The sequence below is a fragment of the Rhyacophila brunnea genome, unplaced genomic scaffold, assembly GCF_057557595.1.
Source record: "Rhyacophila brunnea isolate RB1 unplaced genomic scaffold, BYU_Rbru_1.0 scaffold_23, whole genome shotgun sequence".
NCBI lineage: Eukaryota > Metazoa > Arthropoda > Insecta > Trichoptera > Rhyacophilidae > Rhyacophila > Rhyacophila brunnea.
The window spans coordinates 9442944-9465775 of record NW_028232893.1 but is presented as its reverse complement, the minus strand read 5'-3'; the positions used below and the strand labels follow the sequence as shown (position 1 = coordinate 9465775).

The window sequence follows — 22832 nt, the reverse complement described above, 5'->3', positions numbered from 1 at the left end:
CTATTACTAGATACACTACTGTTTCACTACACAACTGTCATTGGGCCTCATGGCCTATTGTAATGTTAAAAAGAATATCTATGTAGTTTGAATCTTACGTGGTCTAATTATTTTCTGGTATTTATTCTAATAGGTATGTATCTGAGGTTTTTCAAAAATTATTCCTTAAAAAATATGCAAAAACATGACCTTAGTGAGATATAAAATTTTCAAATACCCTTACCTATAAAATTCACAAATGTGGAAGAGATCACTTCACCACCAAAGCGACGTTTGATCCAATATTTTTTTCATATTAAATTGCAGAATGGCGATGCAAGACTCAGGATTGGCGGAGAAATGGCGGCCTATCGAGGTGTCGGCCCACCCTCTGCAGCAGACGGCCCAGCCGGAGGAGTTTGACCTGGGCATCATCTCCTGCGCACTTTTCATGGGGATGATCTTCGTCCTGGTGCCTGTCAGCCTCGCTGTGGATATGGTCTACGACAGAGAGGTAAACAGATTGAACAGCCTACCCATGATAATAGACAGTAATATTATGAACCTTTTTTATTACAACACTGTATAGCGATTTCAGAATATTTTTAGAATGGGTGAATCAGTAACTATAGAAAAATTTATATTCTCTGCTTCGGCAGCAATGAATGTATCTTTTTGTCAACGCTGTTAATTTGACTTACTTGGTAGTGGTAGTCTGTGGAAATCTGACGCAAATAGTGCACACTAAACTTTGTCAGTCATACTTATTTATTTTAATTGAACTAAATACAAATAGCAGATGGTGTTAGGTAGTTTTTTAAATTCAATTAAATCTCGCCCAACCCAAACCACAGAATCTGGCACTTTCGATTGGCAGCTCGGAAAACCTAAAAAAAGGCCTCGAAAAGAAAATCTTCAAATGGCAGATCAGAAAAACAAAAAATTAAGACACCGTGAAGGAAAAGAGTTTCCAGTGAAGTTTCCACAGTTAGATAACGGTTCATTTTATAAAAAACTTTATCCAGACTTGTTTGTAACCATAACTGGAAGGAGATATATGGGGCTTTTTTATCACAACACTTGATAGTAATTCCACAATGCTTTTAGTGTGGTTGAATTGATAGTTATAGAAAAATTAATAGTATGCACATCTTTCGCATTCATTGGTAAATCTCCGCCCGGAATGTGTGTGTACAATCAAAATCATGTATTTAGTCCAAGATTTTTTCTAAATAATATGTTTCAAAGATTTAACGGTTTTTTCTTCACTTCTTTCCAGATAAAAGCGAAGAACCAGCTCCGAGTGAACGGGTTGTCTCTCGGTCTCTACTTCGCAACGTATTTCGCCGTCTTGGCAGTTGTTATGCTTATTATAACTATAGCCTTAATATTTTTGGTGAGTTATTTTACGTTTATCTGATTACGGTTATCCATACAAAATTTCTTTATTTTACTGTTGCCAATGTTGAATCCATTAGTTATCGTCTAAAATTGCAAACATGAACTCTAAAGCAGACCCTTTACGGGCAATATTACTTACAATAATACAACTGGCGAAGGGTGGAGGTAGACTGTTAAGATCTGAGATAAATAGTGTTTACTAAACTTTTTCAGTTAAACATATTTGTTTTCATTGAACTAAGAATGCAATTTGCAGATATTGTTGGTTAGTTTTTAAAATTAAACTAAACCCTGCCTAAACCAAACCAAAATAGTTTAGGTATGTTATGTGCGATCCGACAAAAATAGTGCACACTTTTTCAGTCATACCTATTTGTTTTCGTTGAATTAAGAATACATAAATTTTAACAGATGATTCTGGTTAGTTTTTTTTAAATTCATTAAGCCCTGCCTAAACACCAAACCATACTAGATAAAAAATATTCTTCTATTTATAAAATATCTAGAATTATCTTTGATTTAATGGCATAACTTAAGATATTTTGTAGATAGGTGAATATTTTTTGACTATTCTTGGTTTTCGGAGTGTAATAATGACGGTATTCATGAAAATGGCATCCATCTTTAATGATCTACAAAATCAGTATTAGCCCGGTTGCAAATACAATATCTTCTCGACTGCAGCATGGCAATAAGTTAAAAATGCCAGTAATGTTGCAACTCTCTTCTGCGCGCGCAGTCGGGATAGTGATGTCACATGGCTAGCTGAAACCACTGTAATATGTTCATGTCATCATATCTCTGACTATCGCAATTAATACAATACACTATGAATGAACCCCTTTTTACTCTAAGTGCTCGGCCGTAGTCATTTGGCGGGCGCGGCGCGGCGGCGTCTTGCAAAACTCAAACGTATAACCGTGTGTATTATGCCCCAAAAAAGACACTGTCTACGAACATTTTACACACGGTTATACGTTTGAGTTTCGCAAGACGCCGCCCCCGCGCGACCACTACGTTCTTGCACTAAGCAATGTTTGCTCTCAGCTACATATTCCCTGTTTGACACAGTGAAAGCAGCATTAACATTCGTACACCTCACAATACGCTTAAGCATATAACGTCGAAGAAGTACATAGTGACAACTATAAAGTGTAATATGTTAAAATTATTTTTTTTACAGCAGGAGCATAATAATTTGCATTAATTAAATTTTTCGACAGGTAATTTTAAATGATATTCCATCGTTGAGAGAGCCCCCTGCCATGATAACATTGAGCACGCAGCTGGCACTCTATTGCCCAGCGTCTATTTTGTTCTCTACCAGCCTGTCGTACATCTTCGACAGGATGGACTCGGCGCAGAGCATACTTCCCAATATCGCCACGTGGGTCGGGATGATACCCTTCATTCTAGTGGCGGGCTTGGATATGTTTAGATTAGGTGAGTGTCATTTATTATTCTCAACACCAACAGCATTGTGGGCTACCAGAATGCAGCATTATAAAGTGTTGATTGTTTTAATTAGTGACAGAGTTGCCTGTTGTAACTGCTTAACTCACAGGTTAAAAAATTAAAACATCAAGTCGAAAATACTTATCGTTTTAAACACTGACATGTTTGCTATTTTGATAGGCGATACCGGCTTAAACCTATCCTGGTAATAATCCTAAGATAACTGATTTATAATGAACTCTTTATAATGGAGTTCTATCACTTCAACGCCAATTAATTAACAAAAATACTAGTTTTGAGATATCGAAAGAGAAGAAACAATTCAATTTGATTATTGAACATCCTTTCCTTTACTTGTTGCTGTTTTATATCAAAGGTGTGCGACCAGATTGGAACTGAGCCTTTGATGTTTCTCTCTAATACTATGCCCCATAATTATGACAGAAGTCAGCGTCAAATAGTCCGCCTGAGCTAATACAAAGAAAATTATTCTTCTGACCCACACTCCTTACGCTTTACACAGAACTATGAAATGTTGTTGCCCAGCCGTGATGTGTTGGTTGTGGAATACACAATAATACTAATGCCGCGTTCTCATTTATCGATTTTTGTAATTCAAAGTCAATTGATAAGTGGGAACCATATTTGTTGAGGTCCTTTCCACTTTTAGTCGAACGGTGAGTCATCATTCAACTCATTCGGTTGCTTAGGCAAGTTAGGTGATAACAACTTTGCGTGTGATTAGTTGACTATTACCCGTCAATGTGTTATTGTTTTAGTTTCTGAATTAACTATGGCGTCTTCATCCAAAAAAGTTTTCGGAGGAATTCTTGATTACGATTGTCGATTCAACTTAAATCTATATGTGGGAACATTCCTGTCAATTACTTTTTCGACAGTCAATATAAAGTTGAGCAACAAAAATCGACACGTGGTAACGCGGGCATTAGCAATGTTGACTTCATCAACTCATTTCTGTGGAGATGCTAAATATACTTATACCCGTTTACATGTACATGGATTTACTGCTGATAGTACGTATTATCACAACCCATGATATCACGCAACAGTTGAACTGACGAACCACACCGTGCAGACTCATTTTGAGGTTTACCGATTTTTACAAATTGCACCATACAATGACAACATTGCGTCTCGCTTCCGCTTGAAGAATGAGATTGGCTAAACAGGTATTATCGCGATAGTTTAAAATACACACTATTGGTGCAAGTAAATCCATGAACGTGTACTACAGGCGCTATTATAATGACAATGTATGTCAGTTTTCTGTTATTGTGTAGTACCTAACGTAATTATGTTTGTATTTCAGGAGGAAACTGGGCATTTGGATTACATTGCACGTTTTCGTTACTAAATACAATGTACATTCCGTACGCATTAGTTTATTACGTTGACAGGTGAGACCTCTTTCATTTTTATTTTCTATCATAACAATTAATTTGACAGTTGCAGAGGAAATTAGTCCTTTATAGCTATCCAATACAGCCAGTTCCATATCGACAAATTGTTTTTTAACTTGCCTACTGTGGTTACATGTAAATAATTGTACATATTACATTTTGCTGTAGCATAGTCGACATAAAGAGATGGCTATATAATATTATGATCAACAAATTATGCATTATTAGCGAAGTATTGCAGACAGCGATTTTTCAATTTTAGTAGATTCAATAAGAATATTAATTATAATTTGATTGGTACCAAATATCTGATAATAACAGTGTCATTGTGATAATGTATTTTGTAAGTGTTTTATTTAGACATGATTTTGATCTCAATTCTATACAACTATCTATTTCCGATACAACATCTCATGCTCAACTGTGATATGGCCAACTGCATACGTGTAAATTTCCAGACACGACCTACTGTTACAAGACAGCTCAATCAGATTCAAATCCATGTGAACTTCTCCATATTATTATCTAAACAAATAATAGTATCGCATGAGTTGGCATGTCGAAAGGTGTCAATCAGTAACTAGCTATTTTGCCAGACAAGAGGGAGTGAAGTCTTGCCCAATTTTGACACCATGCGTAATGCGATAAGGGAAGAGAAGTATGCTTTGTTGAAATTATGTCTTGTATAGAATGAACTAATGAAGCATATGAATCTGATACCTGGGATTATTAAAAATTTTAAATATCCTGGATGGTGCTCCAGGATGTCGAGACACACACTTTGGAAACATTGCGATGAATAGATAAGTCGAATAACGACTTTATTGCTTTTCATCTAAAGCTTACTTCAATTTGTATGTTCCCTTAACAACTTAGCTCCAAAGGTGATATTTAATCTTTAAAATTTGTATTGTTTTTTTCAGGGTCCACCTAATGTGTCGTCTGAGCGCGGCGTGTGCCAAGCTGACGTTAATAGACTACGCGACGCGGGAGATATTAGTTTTAGCGGCAGGGTCCATTCTTCACATCCCGCTCTGGTGCGCCGTCTTGCGCTGCGTCGACGCATTGAAAGCTGGTGCTAGGCCTTCGGATGTCTTCTCCTTTGGCAGGAAAAAGGTATTATTATCACCATTTCAATGAGACATATATTTTATTTGATCACTACAATATTATGTAAAAACAGGGGTTTACACAAAGGCAAACCCTCTCTACTAGTCAGAGCCTAAATGTATGAAAGCGAAGATAAAAAAGCCCTCGTGGACAAAAGTTTCAATGGGATGCAAGTATGGATTTTGTTGTAGCAATCTTTACACTTTATCACTCACATTTGTCAAAAACCTCGCAATTCTTTCAACGCATTTTTAGATTCCTCAATCTGTCAATTCCATCGATAATTAAAAGTGCAAATATTGCCTAGATAAACCTTTAATTTTCAATTTGTTATGAACTGATAGAATTCGTCTATTTACTACATATGTAATATTATATTCACCATTTTGAACATGAAATATGTTGGACTTGTACCGAAACCAAAACATTCACATTATAATGCCCATACAGCTATAAATAATGCCCATACAGCTATAACTAATTGGACAGCCTAATACATTGAAGCATAATTTTGTACGTATATAGAATATTTGGGTTAGATTAATAACAAATTCGCTTATGTGAAAATATGTACATGTTAACGAATTGTCTAGACAGTTTCCAAAGATGGCAGCTATGTTAGGTAGTTTATAGCTGTCATGAATCAATTTGTCAACGTAATTAATCCATTTTTTTATTCAAGACTTCAGAATTTATAGAATATTAATTTTTTCATTAATTATCAATTCAACCACACTAAAAGCATTGCGAAATCGCCATCAATTAGTGTTGTATGTAATATTTTGTAGTAGACTCCATTTGTTTATATTCCTAACTCTTTGGGATTGCTTTGTTGACAGAAACGAGGTCCTCTATCTCGCGACGAGAGCGAAGATTCAGAATTGGGTCCACAGACTGTAGTCGGAGTGACGGGCGGCACAGGAGCTGAGGCAGTCGAGCATGAAGACGCAGACGTCAGAAGAGAACGGCACCGCGTCGCCGGATTACTCAAGTCGCCTCCTCCAAACCCGCCAGTATTAATGGTGCATGTGAGTAACATTGATGTATACATTCATTCGCATATCGACGGCAGTCTGTCTTACATGCATTAATGCAATGTCTATATTATTAATTTAATAAAACGCAAATTTGTAGGGTACCTTTTCCACTTTTATTAATTAAATCTGGACCGGATTCGTCCGTCTTAGACGAACATATATAGATGGATTTAGGGACGTTGAAAATGACCTGCGGTGGTCGAAACCGATCCAGATTTAATTAATAAAAATGGAAAAGTACTATAAAAATGAAGTGTTTTCAAATAATATATGTTCAAAAAAGAAAAGGTAATAACTTTAAAGGCAATATTAGAAGATTTGGAGTACGAAATTCTACGACAACTAATGAACCTGACTAAAGTTGTTTAGTATTCAGTGAGATGTTGATACCGGATGAAGGTCTCCCACAGGAGACCACCTCAAAGGACGGACCGAACCATCAACTTTCCCATAACACCACAGCCTACGTCCACTCTTCACGGTTCTCGCAACCCTCGGCCAAGCGGAGCCCGCCTCCAAAATTCAAATTGGACGTGGTCTACCGATAGCGCCGCCACTGGTCAATCTGTCAGTAAAACAGGGAGGTTCGCGACCGAAAGCGCGATGACGCCGAATCTGACGGTTGAACGCGTGTGAAAAGCTCTCTCTCTTGCATCGGACATCGAACGAACAGCATCTCCAGATTCTCCAGCCCAGCAAGCATCTCTCGCCTCGGAGTCGGACGCCGAGCGACAAGGACCTCCAGCCCAGCCAAAAGACGGCATCGGCAAGCCGTAAGCCCTGACTCTCTTGCCTCAGACCCCAAGCATAAGCATCTTCAGCCTTCAGCCGCGAAAAACAGCCTTCAGCAGTGAAGCCAATAGCCAGCAAAGACCGCGTCTATAACCGCCAACAACAATACCCTGTTGTCACCTCCGAAAGGACGGGGGGGGGGGGGGTAGCGTAGGATGAGCTGGACCCCCCGAGATGATGGCATTTCTAGGTTAGGTTATGTCTGCTTCTCCTTTCGGGGACATGCGTGCTTGATTGACAACGCGGAATTACTGCCAAACAGGGCGTTTTATTTGCCAAAAATACATTTTACAGTCACAGTATTCTTAATCTAACATGTACAGCGTATAAAATGACTATTTATAAAATAGGTAAATTTAGCTTGAAACGTCAGCCATTGGCTGAGTCTGTGGGATTTCTCAGAATTTTCGCTTGGCTCAAAAAAAATTATTACCTACTTACTAGGTACCTAGTAGGCTAGCAGGTATAATTTTAAAATATTTCTTTGCAAAGTGAATCGCTAGAGTTTTTTTTTTTTTTTTTGCCGGCTGGCGAATAATTATGGTATGACGCTAGGTTTTACTTTGCTTGCTTCTAGAATTAATGTAGGTATAAAAAAATATTATGCTGTATTTATTTAAACATATTTGTTGTGTTAGTCATTAACACATTGATCGCCAACTAGTTTTACATAAAATAGTTAAAAAATGATTATTTGTTTCTAAGTGATACACCCCTGTTACAGGCGGGCTTCTCCCGGTGTAAAATAATCATTTAGTAGCTATAAGTCGAAACGTAACCCTGACCTCTAGAAACGGCTTCATAAAACATCTAATCTGATTCCTTGCTCAACCACGTAAGTATTTTTTAATCATAAGTAAAGGCCTTCGTCCGGTGTGTGAAAATCGCATATTGGGCGGAGGTGTAATTAAGATAAATTTAATTTAATTTAAAAAGTATAAATGATGATGGATGAAAGCGATAATTTTAAGACTAAATATAAGTATTCAAATATAATAAATTTTGCCGCGCATTGTGCGTGAAATCCTCGCGCGCCGGCGCCAGGGTCAGGCTCGTGATTCGCCGAATCAAAGATCATGCGATCAGATTTGGCCAATCACTAGTCCCTTTTACTAGTTGGCGTGGGTCTGAGGAATTTAAAAAGAGAAAAAAAGTTAGTAAGCGTCCCTTTTCCAATAGGATAGGACCTGCGACTATAATCGTAAAAACCCAGATATAAATTTGTGAAACTAAAAATCATAAGAAAATATAAGACCACGTCACGAACACGAAAGACCGAGTTTTATTTATACTCCAACCGTTTAATTTTTTTTTTTTTTGTGAATCCGGGGTTCGATGGACACCTGAGCTAGCCGCTGGAACCCCGGGTATCTCATAAGGTATTATTTGATAGGTTATGAAAGAATATAATGTTTTTTTTCATTTTGATGATTTTTTTACGTAAATATTGGTTTTTATGATGTGCCGGGCACATGTGTCCGTCACGGCGCCAACAAGTTAATTTATTATAGTGCGCCGGGCCGGCCATTTCGCCGGTCACCTGTCCATATGTCGTCGCTATAGGATTTGTTTCCCGAATATCCATTTTTGTCGAAATCGACATTTTAATGCAGTTCAATTTCTTTTATCGAACTCTACCGAAATCATTTATAAAAACAATATATTTTTATCTAGGAACAGAGATATTTTTTTAAAAAACCCGAATACGCCATGTTAAGTTACAATTACTCCGTGGTTTTCTCCCGAATGTCCAACTATTCGTACCTGAATATCCAAGTTAATTTCGGTCGAAATATATCTCTGGCTGAGTGTTTATTTCCCGAATATGACTTTAGCCAATCAAACCGCGCTCACGCCGTGCATCTCGCTCCCACATTCACGCTGTCTAGCTCTAAAACAATCACGCCCACTTTCATATTTTTCCGCCGTCTGGAGACTTCTTTCAAACTTCGTCTTATTGATATTGTTTTTAACGTTACTATTGTTTTAATAGTGAATTCATCAAATTTGAAGAGATCATTCATAGCTGATACATCACCAGTTCGCCCTGAACTTACAATAGAGTTGTGGAAGTGAGTATTTCAACCTAAATAACTGCATTTTGTTTTGATAAATGACACAAAATCCCAACGGTTATATGAATTCTACAGTATGACCCGGCAACTACTATGACGTAAGAAATAATTATTATTTCAAATTATTATTAATCAAACATTGTTTGTCTTTATTTTACCTTTAATCTAGGTATTTCTATGAAAATAAAGGCGATGCTATTATTTATTTTTGAATGCGCTGATAATTAATATTTTAATTTAATATGTATGTTAGTAACTATTTATTTGGTGGATATTATATACTTAGGATATTGGTACCTACCTAATATTAGCAGCCAATGGTAATTAATTTATACATGCTATTATTTTGTGTTGTTGTTCCTTACAATAGTAAATATATAATATTTATTTGGTGGTTTGTAATAAGTTTAATTGTCAATTATAGAAATATATATATATATAATAATATACAGATATATATAAATAGATTTTTTTTTTTTTGGAAAAAGTATTAATATAAAATTGTTAGCAAGTACGAGTAAGTACCATCATAAAATATTGGAGAAATGACCGTGACGTCGGTTAGTAATTGAAGTAGTAGATACCTTATAATATATTTTCTCAGAAGTGATTTAAAAAAATATGTAAGTATGTTCAATTATTAGAATGGTACATTCTTAAATCTTGTGAAATATTCGTTCAATAAAAAAATAGTTAATTACTTAAAAACTATTTTATTACTTAATCCGAAAAAAAAACCTAAAAAAGCGATTGCCACGTGTTATTATTACATACGAACTTGGGTAATTACGATCATTTAGTATTTAAATAGTAGAGGTAATTGTTAACAATTATCGTGTAAATAAATATAACATTTGAGGCGCGTACTTTTTGACCACTCAGTAATCTGTGGGCCGTGCAGCAATACGCTACGGTCTTAAATCCCGAACGTCCATGTTTTGTCCCGAATATCCATTATTCTGAGAGAGCGCTAAAAATTTCCCGAATATCCACAGTGAGTACTTGTAAATAAAACGCATTTTCTGTTCATTTAATGATTTATACCAGTATATTATTCTTGGAATCTTTTCTTAGATAATGTTGCAATCATACAGTATAGAAAGAATGATTGTTACATCTACTGATATTAAAATATACGACACTGAAATTTGTTTTTCGTCTCCTGTAAAATTGACATTTGGTCTATTCGGGAAACAAATCCTATAGCGACGATGTGTTGACGAGAGCATGATGCCATTTCGAGGTCGAATTATATTTAGATTTAGATAGTATAATAAACAGAAAAGGCACAAATACGGAATAAAAGTTTTCAAATTGGGTAGTATAATACCTGGATACACATAAACTGGAAATAAACGTATACATACATTATAATCATTTTTATAATTCTATTTTTTTATTATTTACATAATTTTTATAACTTACATTTTTATAATCTATTTAATTTTTATTTTTATATCAATAAAAACACATTTACCTTAACTTTTTATTATTATTATTAACTTTTTTTATCATTATGTACATTCTTTACATTAGTGAGCCTATATTTTGTGACTGGGAAGACATATTTTCAGGCCAAGTGGCAGTAATATACAGAAGGGCCATGCCGGTCACCGCGTATCGAAAAATTCGCTGCGCGCGTGCCCGCCGGCGCTGTAGAACAACTCTAAGGTAGGTCTTCTTTGCCGGTCACCGGTGCCCCCATGGCCCCCTTAACGTAAACCAATGCCGGTCACCGGTGACCCCCATGGCGATCAACGTGTTAAAGAGATTTAAGAATCTTCAGTCCCATTATTTAGTGTCATTTATTTTGAGTTTTTCGGGTGACCATTCTCTTGGTAGCCATTATCAAATCTGAAAAAATGCTGCCGTTTTGGAACAATACTTGTGCGTGGGCATTAACAATTACGGAGAGTGTCTGATGCCTCGTCTTGTTTGTTTCTCTTTTTAAGTTACCTGATCCTAATTCATTTAATTTTCAGAATCTTCGGAAAGAATACAAGCCCACGATAGTGTCGGCGTGCTGTCGTGAGGGAGGTAGCTGCGGCTGCATGGGCGGAGGCCACCATGAAGAGGCGGAGAGCTGCGAGGGGGACAGGGTGGGCGGGGCGGCCGCCGCGGCTTCCATAGAAGGCTCCCCGTCCAACTGCCAGGCGGCCGTGGCCTCTCTCTCATTGGCTGTGGAAGCAGGCGAGGTGTTTGGGCTGCTCGGCCACAACGGGGCCGGCAAGACCACCACCATGAAGATTATTACCGCTGAAGAGGCGCCAACCAACGGCACCGTAAGAAAACAATAATTATAATCATCCAATATTAGTTATATCATGAGTCAGTCAAAACCTGCAACACACTGTTGATTAACTGTTCAATGAATATATTGGTGGATCCATAAGCTTTGGTGACTGTTAACTTCACTCAATAATATAATTTCAATGCTGCATACTGCTCTTCTCTTAATGCAAACATCCACAAATTCGAAATCAGATATGACTCCAGTCTCACTTTCTGCCGTAAATGAGGGATCTTGTATCTTGTTCGATTCTAAGATTTGAGAAACTGGTGAACAACACGCTAACTACCCCACAGTGTAAAAATTTTTTATACTCTAAGTAAGCCGTCACCACCACAACCCTTGACGGGTTTTGGCCTCTTCCAAAAACTTTTTCCACCCTGGACAATTTAACGCAGATGCTTTCCGGTTGTTTTGGCCAAACATTCTCATATTTCCTGCGGTGCAGTCCAGCTATCTTAATTTTGGCCATTCGTGTCTTCTTTTGCCCTTATGGGATGTTTACATAGCCCACCTTGCTAGTAACTCCTCCCATATTCTATCCACGTGGCCGATCCAGCGCAGTCTCTGTATTTTCATATGCCATATGATCTTTTCGCCCCCATAAAGTGTATACAGGTCATTATATCTCAACTTTTAAATGCCATCTTTTTCAGCAGCGCCAAAGATTTTTTTCAAAGACAATTCAATAACATTTCAATAATTCTAATATTGATCTTGGATAGAACATGGTTACCCTGATTTTTTTATTGTTTCATGATAATAATGGCAATGGTTTGATTTACAGGTGGTTCTTGGTGGGCACAATGTGACGTCGTCGAGTCACGAGGCCTTCCAGATGCTAGGCTACTGCCCGCAGCATGACGCCCTTTGGAAGAACATAACTGTCAGGGAGCACTTGGAGTGTTACGCTGCGATACGGGGAGTTCCCAAGCAGGATATTGCCAGGTACGGTAATATGGTTGAAACGAGTGATCATTAAATAGTTTCGGTGAATCTAAAATTCTGTCCTTACAATTTTTTAATAGATGTGGGTGAAAACGAACCAATTATTCCATAATTAGCGAATTCCAGATTTGAGAAAGACTCTTCTCAGTTTGCCTTTGCTGGACTCTCCAATTATTTAGTTATGTGACACAGAGGTAGGATGACTATCAAGAATAACTCGTGGTATTTGGCCAGGTCAAAAGTGGTAGAGGACCAGGAAGAACTGCTTCCAGATGGACGGACCAAATCAGGAATATCGACAACCAACTGCTCTATAAATAATGTTAATAACAAATGTTATTAAAAATGTCGTGAAATCGCTATCAAGTGTTGTATGTTGTAGTATATAATATGCAGTGGCGGCTCGTCCATATGCACTGCGGTACTGCAGCACCTCCAAACAAATTGAGACAAATGTGATATTATAATATACATAAATTTATGTATATTATATGAAAATATCAATATTATTAAGCGTGTAATCAGCTCGCCAGCGCATCGATACATCCAATGTCCAATAATATTAGCATGCACCGTGGTAGGTACATGATTTTGCACAGTGCCGATTTCAATAGAATGTTCTCGAGTCGGCGAAGGAGGGCGCGGGCAGCGGTGCTCGCAAATGGAAGCCTAATCGGTACTGCGGATCAGACAGTCCGAATTCAGTATTTCTCCGTTTCTGCGACGCGCGTGAGCACGCGACGCAATTATGGCTATAATGATTTATTAACACGGTTAAAATTTATTTCTGCAAGCAATTTATGCAAAGTTCTTTATTTTAATTATTAATATAATTAATTATTTATATTTAATTTTGGGGTTAACGGCCTACATGCTCGTCGTAGGTCAAAATTGAGTTTTTATTGTATTTTCAAACCATGATCCTGGACACTCCTTAACCGGTTAAGTGCCCAAAGCGTCTTTGGACGCCGTAATTACACCAATTCTTATGTTAATTACTATCAATTAACTAATTGCGGCATGGAAAGGATTAAACGTTGTAGATAATCTATTTATATAATTTTGAAGCCTTATTATCCTTTATATTTATTTTAAACATTTGATGACTGCATAAAGTATTTTTGTTACATAAAATAGTATTCTTTTAAACCTCTCGCTCTAATGTTTTAGAATATAGTCATATTTCGGTACATGAATGTGCAGTGGTGTTAAGATTCTTGTCAAATTTGGGATCACAGAGATTATCAATATAATTTTTTATCGTGAATATTTTACTAAAATTATCTCGTCGTAAATTATACTAATGGTTTTATAAATGCGTTTAAAAATTAATAAATGTAAAAAATCTTAACACCACTGCACATTCATGTACCGAAATATGACTATATTCTAAAACATTAGAGCGAGAGGTTTAAAAGAATACTATTTTATGTAACAAAAATACTTTATGCAGTCATCAAATGTTTAAAATAAATATAAAGGATAATAAGGCTTCAAAATTATATAAATAGATTATCTACAACGTTTAAGGAGTGTCCAGGATCATGGTTTGAAAATACAATAAAAACTCAATTTTGACCTACGACGAGCATGGTCCCCCCTTAATAGTAAAATATAATCCAAATAAACATTTATTTTTATTTTTAATCAACCGCAGCACCCCCAAATATCTTATCCACGAGCCGCCACTGATAATATGTAGATTTTGATGGACTCAATTTTCATTAGTCTGTTTGATTTTTGCAGTATCGTAGACCTGTACCTGAGCGGTCTGCAGATATCGGAGCACTCAAGCAAGCACACGGATGAGTGTTCAGGTGGCACACGGCGGAAGCTCTCCTTCGCCATGGCAATGGTGGGAGCGCCGCGCCTCGTTCTGCTCGATGAGCCCTCTACCGGGATGGACCCCCGGAGTAAACGTTTCCTCTGGGACACTATTCTGGCCAGCTTTCAAGTGAGTGTTTGATTATGTCACTAATCACGTAGCCAGCACAGTGTCCCAATCTCGAATGATAAAACTGCGCTTTTATCTTCGTATAAAGCGTAGAGCTCAACATTGCATCTCCTCCTCCTAATATTACTGTCCCTGATTCACCTATAAAATATATGACGGAGAATAATATGCATGTTTAATTTAATTAATCATTTTTTCAGGGCGTAATGCGAATTACATGCATTTCAAGGGTTAATTCTTAGGAAAATGTAAAATTATATAATATATTTAAGATAATTATGACTTATTTTTATTTTCAGGGAAAAAAAGGAGCGATTCTCACTACACATTCCATGGAAGAGGCTGATGCTCTTTGTTCGAGGGTTGGCATTATGGTTAAGGGTGGATTAAGGTATATAGCTAATTTATTTATATCATGTATACTTGATTACATATTTTATTAAATTTGACTGAATTTGTTCATTCTAACTACCATTTATTAATTTAAAAATAAAACATAATACCGTCACTGTTCTGGCAGAAGACACTAATTCGAAAAAATGACATATTGAGTTAGTTATACCAAAATGTTGCTTATTTCAAACTTTACCGTCTGGAAACCGTCTTAATAAATAAACGGTCTTTATTTTAAAGTCATCCTTTTTACGATAACTTAATAAACTCACATGATAGACCATTTCAAACATTTTAAAAACTTCAAAGTCAAATTACTCAAAACTAGTATTCTCCAGTTAGTGTGTTCTGCCAGAACAGTGACGATATGTAGTACTGATTCCATTTAGTTTACTGATAATCAGGACCGATTTTATTGATTGAACTAGTTGTTTACCAGTTGACAATTTCTCTTTGAAGCGGATGAAACCTTTTATTATTAAACTTTATTAAACTAAGCGGAATAAGTACTAGATACTATTGTGTTTTATTTTAAATTAATACAATGTATTTCCACCAAGAATTTTATTGACAATTAACACCATAAAAGAATTCAACCACATTCAATGATTTTTAGTAATTGGAATATTAAATACAAAGAAGATTTGAGAATGCTACATAATTTCTTTATTATAGAAAATACATCATTTTAAAAAACCTCTAAAAACATACCTGACCTATTAGAAAAAATTCTCAAAAAAAAGTTGGACCGATTGGGATTATCACGTATGTGTTTTCCAAATTAGGAGTTTGCCAAAACATCATAAATTATGATGCCGAGTTTACATCCCTGATTTCAAAAGATTTACAGGATTTTATACAAAATGTATAATCTTTAATTTTTTAATACACTTTCCAGATGCATTGGCTCGACACAACACCTCAAAAACCTGTACGGCGCCGGCTACACTTTAGAAATGAAATTATCACCACCCCCCCGGCATCGGAGACCTTCCGACATGGCCTCGTCCGCCCGGCCTCCCATCAGCGGAGTCCTATCGCCCGCCAGGATATTGATTGCTCCAGGAATCAACGTTCCCAATGGCAGTGTCAGCCCTTCCCTCGGCGAGAAAGACGAGGTTGAGGATTCGGAAGCCGGGTCTCTGCTGGAGGAGGACGCGGGCAGCGGGGCGATGGAGTGCGGCGTGGATGCCAACATTCACACTCCGCTGGTTGGCGTGCCTGATACTCATAATGATTATGACGAGGACGATGAGATGGCGCATAGGAATTCAATATCCATACAGTCCAGGTGAGGGTTTTGAGGATTCAAAATTACTGTGTTTTGTTTGGAGCGCATCTTATTGCTGTACCAGCAACACTACATACTATGTAGTCCCCTAATAGTGAACTGAGAAAATTTATCAAAGCACAATGTATCTCTTCGCGAGTGGAGAACTACAAGGTTCTAAGTGTTTGTCCTTGGAGAAACAAAAGTAACAATGAGGCAGCTTAGAATACTACTTCATTGTTGGGTTTGTTTTTTCAAGGACGAACACTTAGAACCTTGTAGTATTCGGCTCGCGTCTTGTCCGGACATAGCAAAAGGAAATCTCTTGTTGTTGCCATAAAGTAGTATTGTTGTGGGTCCACTTGCTAATGCGATGAATTGCAAAATGTTGATGATGATATCAAGGTTTGATTATAATTTGTATATCTCTAAAAAATGATATTTGCTATAGAATAACTAACACAATATTAATCAGTACCAAATCAACCACACTAAAAATGTTCTGGAAATGTTATCACGTGTTTCAATACTAGAATTCAATTCTCTTTCTCTTGTTTATAGTCCAACTCTTTGAATTGATCATATCTTGCCATTGAAAATTAATTAGCTTATCTGATATCTACAACCTATTTAATCAATGGCTTCTTCCATACCTAAGAATTGATTTAGCTAACCAACCCAGTGTGAAACCGAACACGTTGACATGAGAATTTATTTTTTACCTGTTTGGTTTTAGGGTTGCTTCGGAAGCCGATAGTCTTATGCAGGAAACCAGCGACGGAGTGGCAGCGGCTCGGCAATTCGTCGGCGAGCTGTTCCCTGACGCCAAGCTAGAAGAAAGTTTTGCCGACCGGCTGGTCTTTAGTGTACCACAGCACGGTGTCACTTCCTTGGCCAGGTGTTTCGCCAAGTTAGAAGCATGTAAGTTTATACAATAATAATTGAGGGGTTGAGTAATAAAGCAGTACAAGTAACATGTAATAATGAAATGAATTAGGAGCAGTTTTCACACCACCGCATAGGTATCTATTTATGTGTGACAGTGGATTCAAATATTTAGTTGTAATATTAGGTGTAGTTACACACTGAAATTCAACTTGAAATCAACATAGCCATAAATTGTAACTGTCAGCTATGTTGTAAGTCTCTCTTGTGCTTACAGGCGCAACAGTGATACGACGCGATCTCCTGTTAAGGCTGTACCTCAGTTGAGGCACGGTCTAAAAAGATCGTGGCTAGGCGAAACGCGGATTGCGGGTCGCGGGTGCAAATGATGCGTGCCAAACGAAATATAATTTGTCATATAAATCCAACATACGTCCATTTTATGTTCTGTTTATTGTTCTATTAGTAACAATAATAATATATTCATTGACATGTTTTCTTTTTAAAGTAAATGGGTAACGTTTTTAGTCATCTTTACACGATTTAAGAATTAATACGCCCGTCGCCATCACGAAATAAAGTGACGTGTTTCCAGCTTGACGTTCTCTCTCAGAATGCGAGCGAGTCCAAAATTTCGTCGCGCCTATAGTTGAAAATTATTTGTCGTTTCACTGATGTATCACCTTAAAACGGATAAATGTCATTGTAGATCCGACGAAGAAACAGTGATTTGTATTGGCAGAAATATTGGAGACATTTATTATCAGTTAGAAATATACGAATGCAGTGTTCCAATTGTTTGAAACATATTTCTCAACCTGAAATGTCATTTCATTATGATTACCTCTATTAATATTGTCGCTGACAGGTCCTCTCGGTTGTGTTGCGATCATGTGTACTGCTGTACTAGCTTAAAAGTATAGATTCTATGTGTGCTTTTTGAACAACGTTAATTCACACTGTGTGTGGCGGTACATTAACACATTCGTAGACATGTGTTAGCTAATACATGTTAGTGATATAACACATATTTAAATTATTGTATTAAGAATATTTTACTTACTTTTTTTAACTTTTTGATTTAGATACATATATAGAAATGAAGTCTTAAGATACGACATTATCTAATGGAAATATGTTCGCACTGTGACACGAGTAGACAGGGAGAATATTGTTTTAATCCAAAATACGACTTCTATAAACGTCGTGTCGTATTCCGTTCCACAGTAGAGGACGTCAATGGATGTCCTGTCATAGTATTTTAGTTCTAATACTGAATTATATTATATGGAGCCATGTGTATAAAATGTTTATTATTTTAACAGCAACCATATAATTTGAATGTTTTGACTTAACTCGCCCATCAAACACTAAAACCATACATAAACTTATAAATGATTTGTCAAATGTTTTCTTTAAATACTAAAAATGGATCATAAATAATTATTTGACAACAAAGACATCAATTATAGAATTTTGGTAATAGTTATATAGAATTTACAGTTGCATGACATTTGTATCGTGCAATCCTCAGAATCATTGCGTTTGACCCCCCCTGGACGCCAATCCACCTTTCCGCTGTAGCGATTGTAGTAGCCATGAGGTAGAGTGTGCGCTGTGCAATGTACAGAAGGGGGAAAGTTGCTGCGATGTTTGGTTATCATGGGCAAACAGCCTATAGTGGCACCATGGGTACGGCAAAAGCGATTCGCAGTTGTATTGGTATTACTTGCTAGCATGAAAACATGCATTGATACCAACACACTTGTGAATCTCCTATGGTGCATCTGTAGAATGATTTATCTATACATGATCAATTATCAAGATTTAAGCAGTCCAATTGTCCTTCCATCTTCATCTTGAAGAGGAAATCTAGTCATGTAAAAAATGATAATAGCAAAAGACAAGCGTTTTAGATTCTGTGCTTAATAATTTAATCTGTTGAGTAACTGAAGAGCTAATCTTTGAGAGAAATGTTATTCAATTTGTCTTTTCTGTACCTAATTGATGAATTTTTTTTTTCAGCCAAGGAAAGCTTACGTATCGTAGAATATAGTTTCAGCCAAACCACGTTGGAGCAGGTGTTTTTGAAGTTCGCTCAGTATGACGAGGTGGAAAAGAACGAGCCAGCCGATCACTAGTCACCACCCGCTATTGTCACAATTTTTGTGAGCTTCGTAACAACTGACATTTGTTTTCTTGTACGCAACGAGTGTTTCGAAAATGTTAAAAGTCACCTTAATGATGTGACTAATGCAGCATCAAATCGTTACCTAATAAGACACCGATTCTGTTAGATATTATTACCGTTGTTCTGATGCTATCTCGCTGGTGATGGAGACGTTTATCCATGGCAACCATGCACAGTTGAATACCTGGCAAAGCATTAAATGCCAAAATACCTCAATTAAAATAAAGTGTAAAAACTTTAAAATTATTTGTAATATACTTTTTTTTAGTTTTTTACAAGCAATTGCAAGTCTGGACGTATTGCAATCAACCATTTTCATGCCACATAACATAACAACTACTGTAAGATGGTACCTACATCGTTCTTTTCATGTGAAATGAAAGCACACATTGGATCATGTTTAGGTTTTATTAGTACCTATCTTATTTCTGACTTTTTTTTGGCATTTAGTGTTTTATTTAATTCACATGTTCAGTTGATGAATCACTATAAACTACTGCAAGAAAATCTTTTATTGATCATACATTATTAGGTCTGATTTACATTAATTGTACTTACTTTAATTACCAGATTAATAAAGTCGTTACGTCTAGATGACGTTTCATTTTAATTATTGGGTACATTCACAACATTTGGTCCTGTTGTTTATTATTCGAGATAAATTGACATTTCGATTACCTGACCATAGGTAGTCAAAATGTAAAAAAAGAACATGACGTATTACTGATTTTAAGAAAATTTAAAGTCGAATTAATCATTATTTGATTAATTAAAGTCATACATACATACACACTGTGTGAAATTTACTATTTCTATATATGTAAGTATTATGAGTAAATTTTATTTTGCATCGGTTACTAGTAATAATTAGTTTCCGGCAGATCTGGATTATCCATAATAAATTCTTAGTTATCCTATCATCACGCAACTCCATTCAAGTCGGATAATAGTAACTGTACGATACGATGACTGACGAGTAAACTATTATGTAAAAAAGCATTGATTATAAAATAGGTACAATATTTGTTGCACTCCGCAAAACATGATAACTCAAGATAGCATTTTATGACTTTGATAGATACAGTGTGATTCATAGACTTACTGGGAATAAAATTGCATCCTACTTATCGATATTTTAGTCAACACCGTGCAATTGTGTTATTCTGCCCTGCTAAGTAAGTGTTTGGTTTTAGTGAAATGAGAACCCAAGTTTTAAACTACATTATCTCTTATATTATGTAAAATTATTGGATTGTGTTGACATAACCTCTAAATATACACTGTCAATTAATAATTTTGCATAATATAAGAAAAAAGGTAGTTTAAAACTTGGGTTCTCATTTCACTAAAATCATAAAAACTGTCTTTTTACTTCCCCTGACCATCTCCGATCCTAATAAGATCATATGGGCTCCACAGAGTGGAGGTTTGTATTAAAAGATTTTGTTTTTATGAGAAATGGATGTCAGCCACTTGCTCAACTTATTAGGTCCATACTCTGACTCATACACAAATTGAAAAACAATATATTATGTGTACTTGCCAGACCCAGGATTCAAACTTGGGAGCCACAAGGCTATAAACCGACGCTTAAGGTGTTTGACCATCGACCATTTACTTAGCAGGGCAGTATTGACCTTGTAACGTGGTAGGTATTATTCATTGGCCCTTGCTAAATTCATTTAAGTGTTTTATCGTGATATTCAACTGATTGGTCAAGTTTCTATAGGTACCTGATATTAACTGAAAAAATTGAAATGCGAGGTAGCATAAGAACAACTACTGTATGATCTTATATTTCGATTAAGTTAGAGAGAGTTCATTTGCCAACAAGTGCTTAGTTTCAAAATTTGCTAAAACAATCTTTGACTAGTCATTATATCGCTAATTATATTAATATGTATTGATATTTCACACTTTGTTTTAATTTCGCAATAATAATAATATGATAATCATCATCGAGTTCGAAGACTCGGAAGAGGATGTCGTAATAAACCCTGCATTTTAAACCGGGCGATGTCTTTGGACATTATCTGGTACCGAGCATCAAGATATTTAAGTTAACAGGTTTCAAACAATCCTGGAAAGTTACGCATTTAAAAATTTGACAATAACCGTTTTAGCGACATTTGAAAGTAAGCACTTGTTCGGATTTCGTTTTTAATATGGTCTTGTTTTAATACATACATAGATTAATTTACAGAATAGTCATAATGCAATTATTATAATTAATAATGAAATTGTTATTATTAATTGTTTTTGACATATTATTTTAAGTTATTATTTATACAGTATGAAAACTCTGATTCTTTATTATTAATTTAGCAAAAATTTTTACCTTTATAATATATAATTATACAATATAAACAGTGAAACCCCGATTTTATGTTAGGGAATGACAAAAAAACATAAATATTTATTAAAAATCATATAAATTGGTTTGGAGCATTTTACGTCAATGTGTTCTTTCACTTTTTCGAGAATGTTTCTTTACTCTTGAATCGACAATGTTTTTCTTTGGTGAGACATTATTTGAACGCGCATAAACAAATCGCGTTCTATAACCTTGGTCATGACGTCTATAAATAGAATTCACACATGCATCGGGAATTCATTTCAATGATACCATGCACTGTATTGAAGGTGTTCAAACAAATTCTATTTTTAATTTTAATATCATGTAATTTTGAGTAATTCAGAAGAAAATTGCGGGAAATAAAGACGGGAATCGAATGTAGGTACTAAAATGAAACGGGACAAATAAAATCGGGGTCCCACTGTATATTTATTATTGTTTTCTATATAATAAATGATTTATATCGCTAAGAAATTATATTTCTATTTCGTTGCTCATGTTAATACTTACTCTAATTTTTTTTTAAGTAACGTGCACGCTTGTACATAATACAGGTATAAATACATATTGGGTGTGATCAAATAGGATAATATGATTTGAAAATATGTATTTATTATTATTAAAAATCTATTTTCTTCCTCGTAGCTTGTAATATTTATTTGTTTGTTACCTGCTTACGGTGAAATGAAAAGAGTACAAATATTAGTCGATTTATTTTTGTGATATTTATATTTAAAATTTATTTATTCATTAGCTTTAGTATCATTATACTTCATGTATTATTTTTTATGTGATAATTATTATTGGTTAAATGTCATTACATCTGTACACAACAGTGCAGTATTTTTTTAAGTTTACGTACATAATATTAAAAATGTAATTAAGATTTTGAATATGTTCGATGTTTATCAAACAATCATTTAATTAAAACATTAAATCTCACATCATAATAGCGCCTGTACATGTGCATGGATTTACACCAATAGTGTGTATTTTATACTGTCACGATAATAACTGTTTACACGTAAAAGTGTTGACTGCCGCGCCAATCTAATTCTTCAAGTGTAAGCGAGACACGATGTTGTCATTGTATGGTGCTATTTGACCGGGTGTGAAATTCGCTACTCGTTCCACTGCGCAGGCGTTGATCTCACAAATTCAGAAGCGTCTGAACTTTCTTAATCCATGCATGCAATCTTGCAACTTGCACGATAATAAGTGTTTACACATGCATTTTCTTGTTATGGCCGTGATAATACGTACTGTCAGCAGTAA

The 22832-nt window shown here is 35.8% G+C and overlaps 1 protein-coding gene across 1 annotated transcript in view; it reads left to right on the top strand.

The window, feature by feature from the left end:
- The window catches only part of LOC147069461 (cholesterol transporter ABCA5-like), a 40848-nt gene extending 21294 nt beyond the window's left edge, over positions 1–19554 (top strand). The window contains exons 19-31 of the mRNA XM_085950660.1: positions 307–493; positions 1259–1375; positions 2604–2823; positions 4166–4253; positions 5180–5372; positions 6206–6394; positions 11253–11552; positions 12348–12508; positions 14255–14462; positions 14762–14853; positions 15754–16146; positions 16862–17046; positions 19036–19554. Coding sequence (XP_085806786.1) covers positions 307–493; positions 1259–1375; positions 2604–2823; positions 4166–4253; positions 5180–5372; positions 6206–6394; positions 11253–11552; positions 12348–12508; positions 14255–14462; positions 14762–14853; positions 15754–16146; positions 16862–17046; positions 19036–19151 — 2449 coding nt within the window. The 3' untranslated portion in view covers positions 19152–19554. The remainder of the gene's footprint in view (positions 1–306; positions 494–1258; positions 1376–2603; positions 2824–4165; positions 4254–5179; positions 5373–6205; positions 6395–11252; positions 11553–12347; positions 12509–14254; positions 14463–14761; positions 14854–15753; positions 16147–16861; positions 17047–19035) is intronic.
- The last annotated feature ends 3278 nt before the right edge of the window (positions 19555–22832 follow it).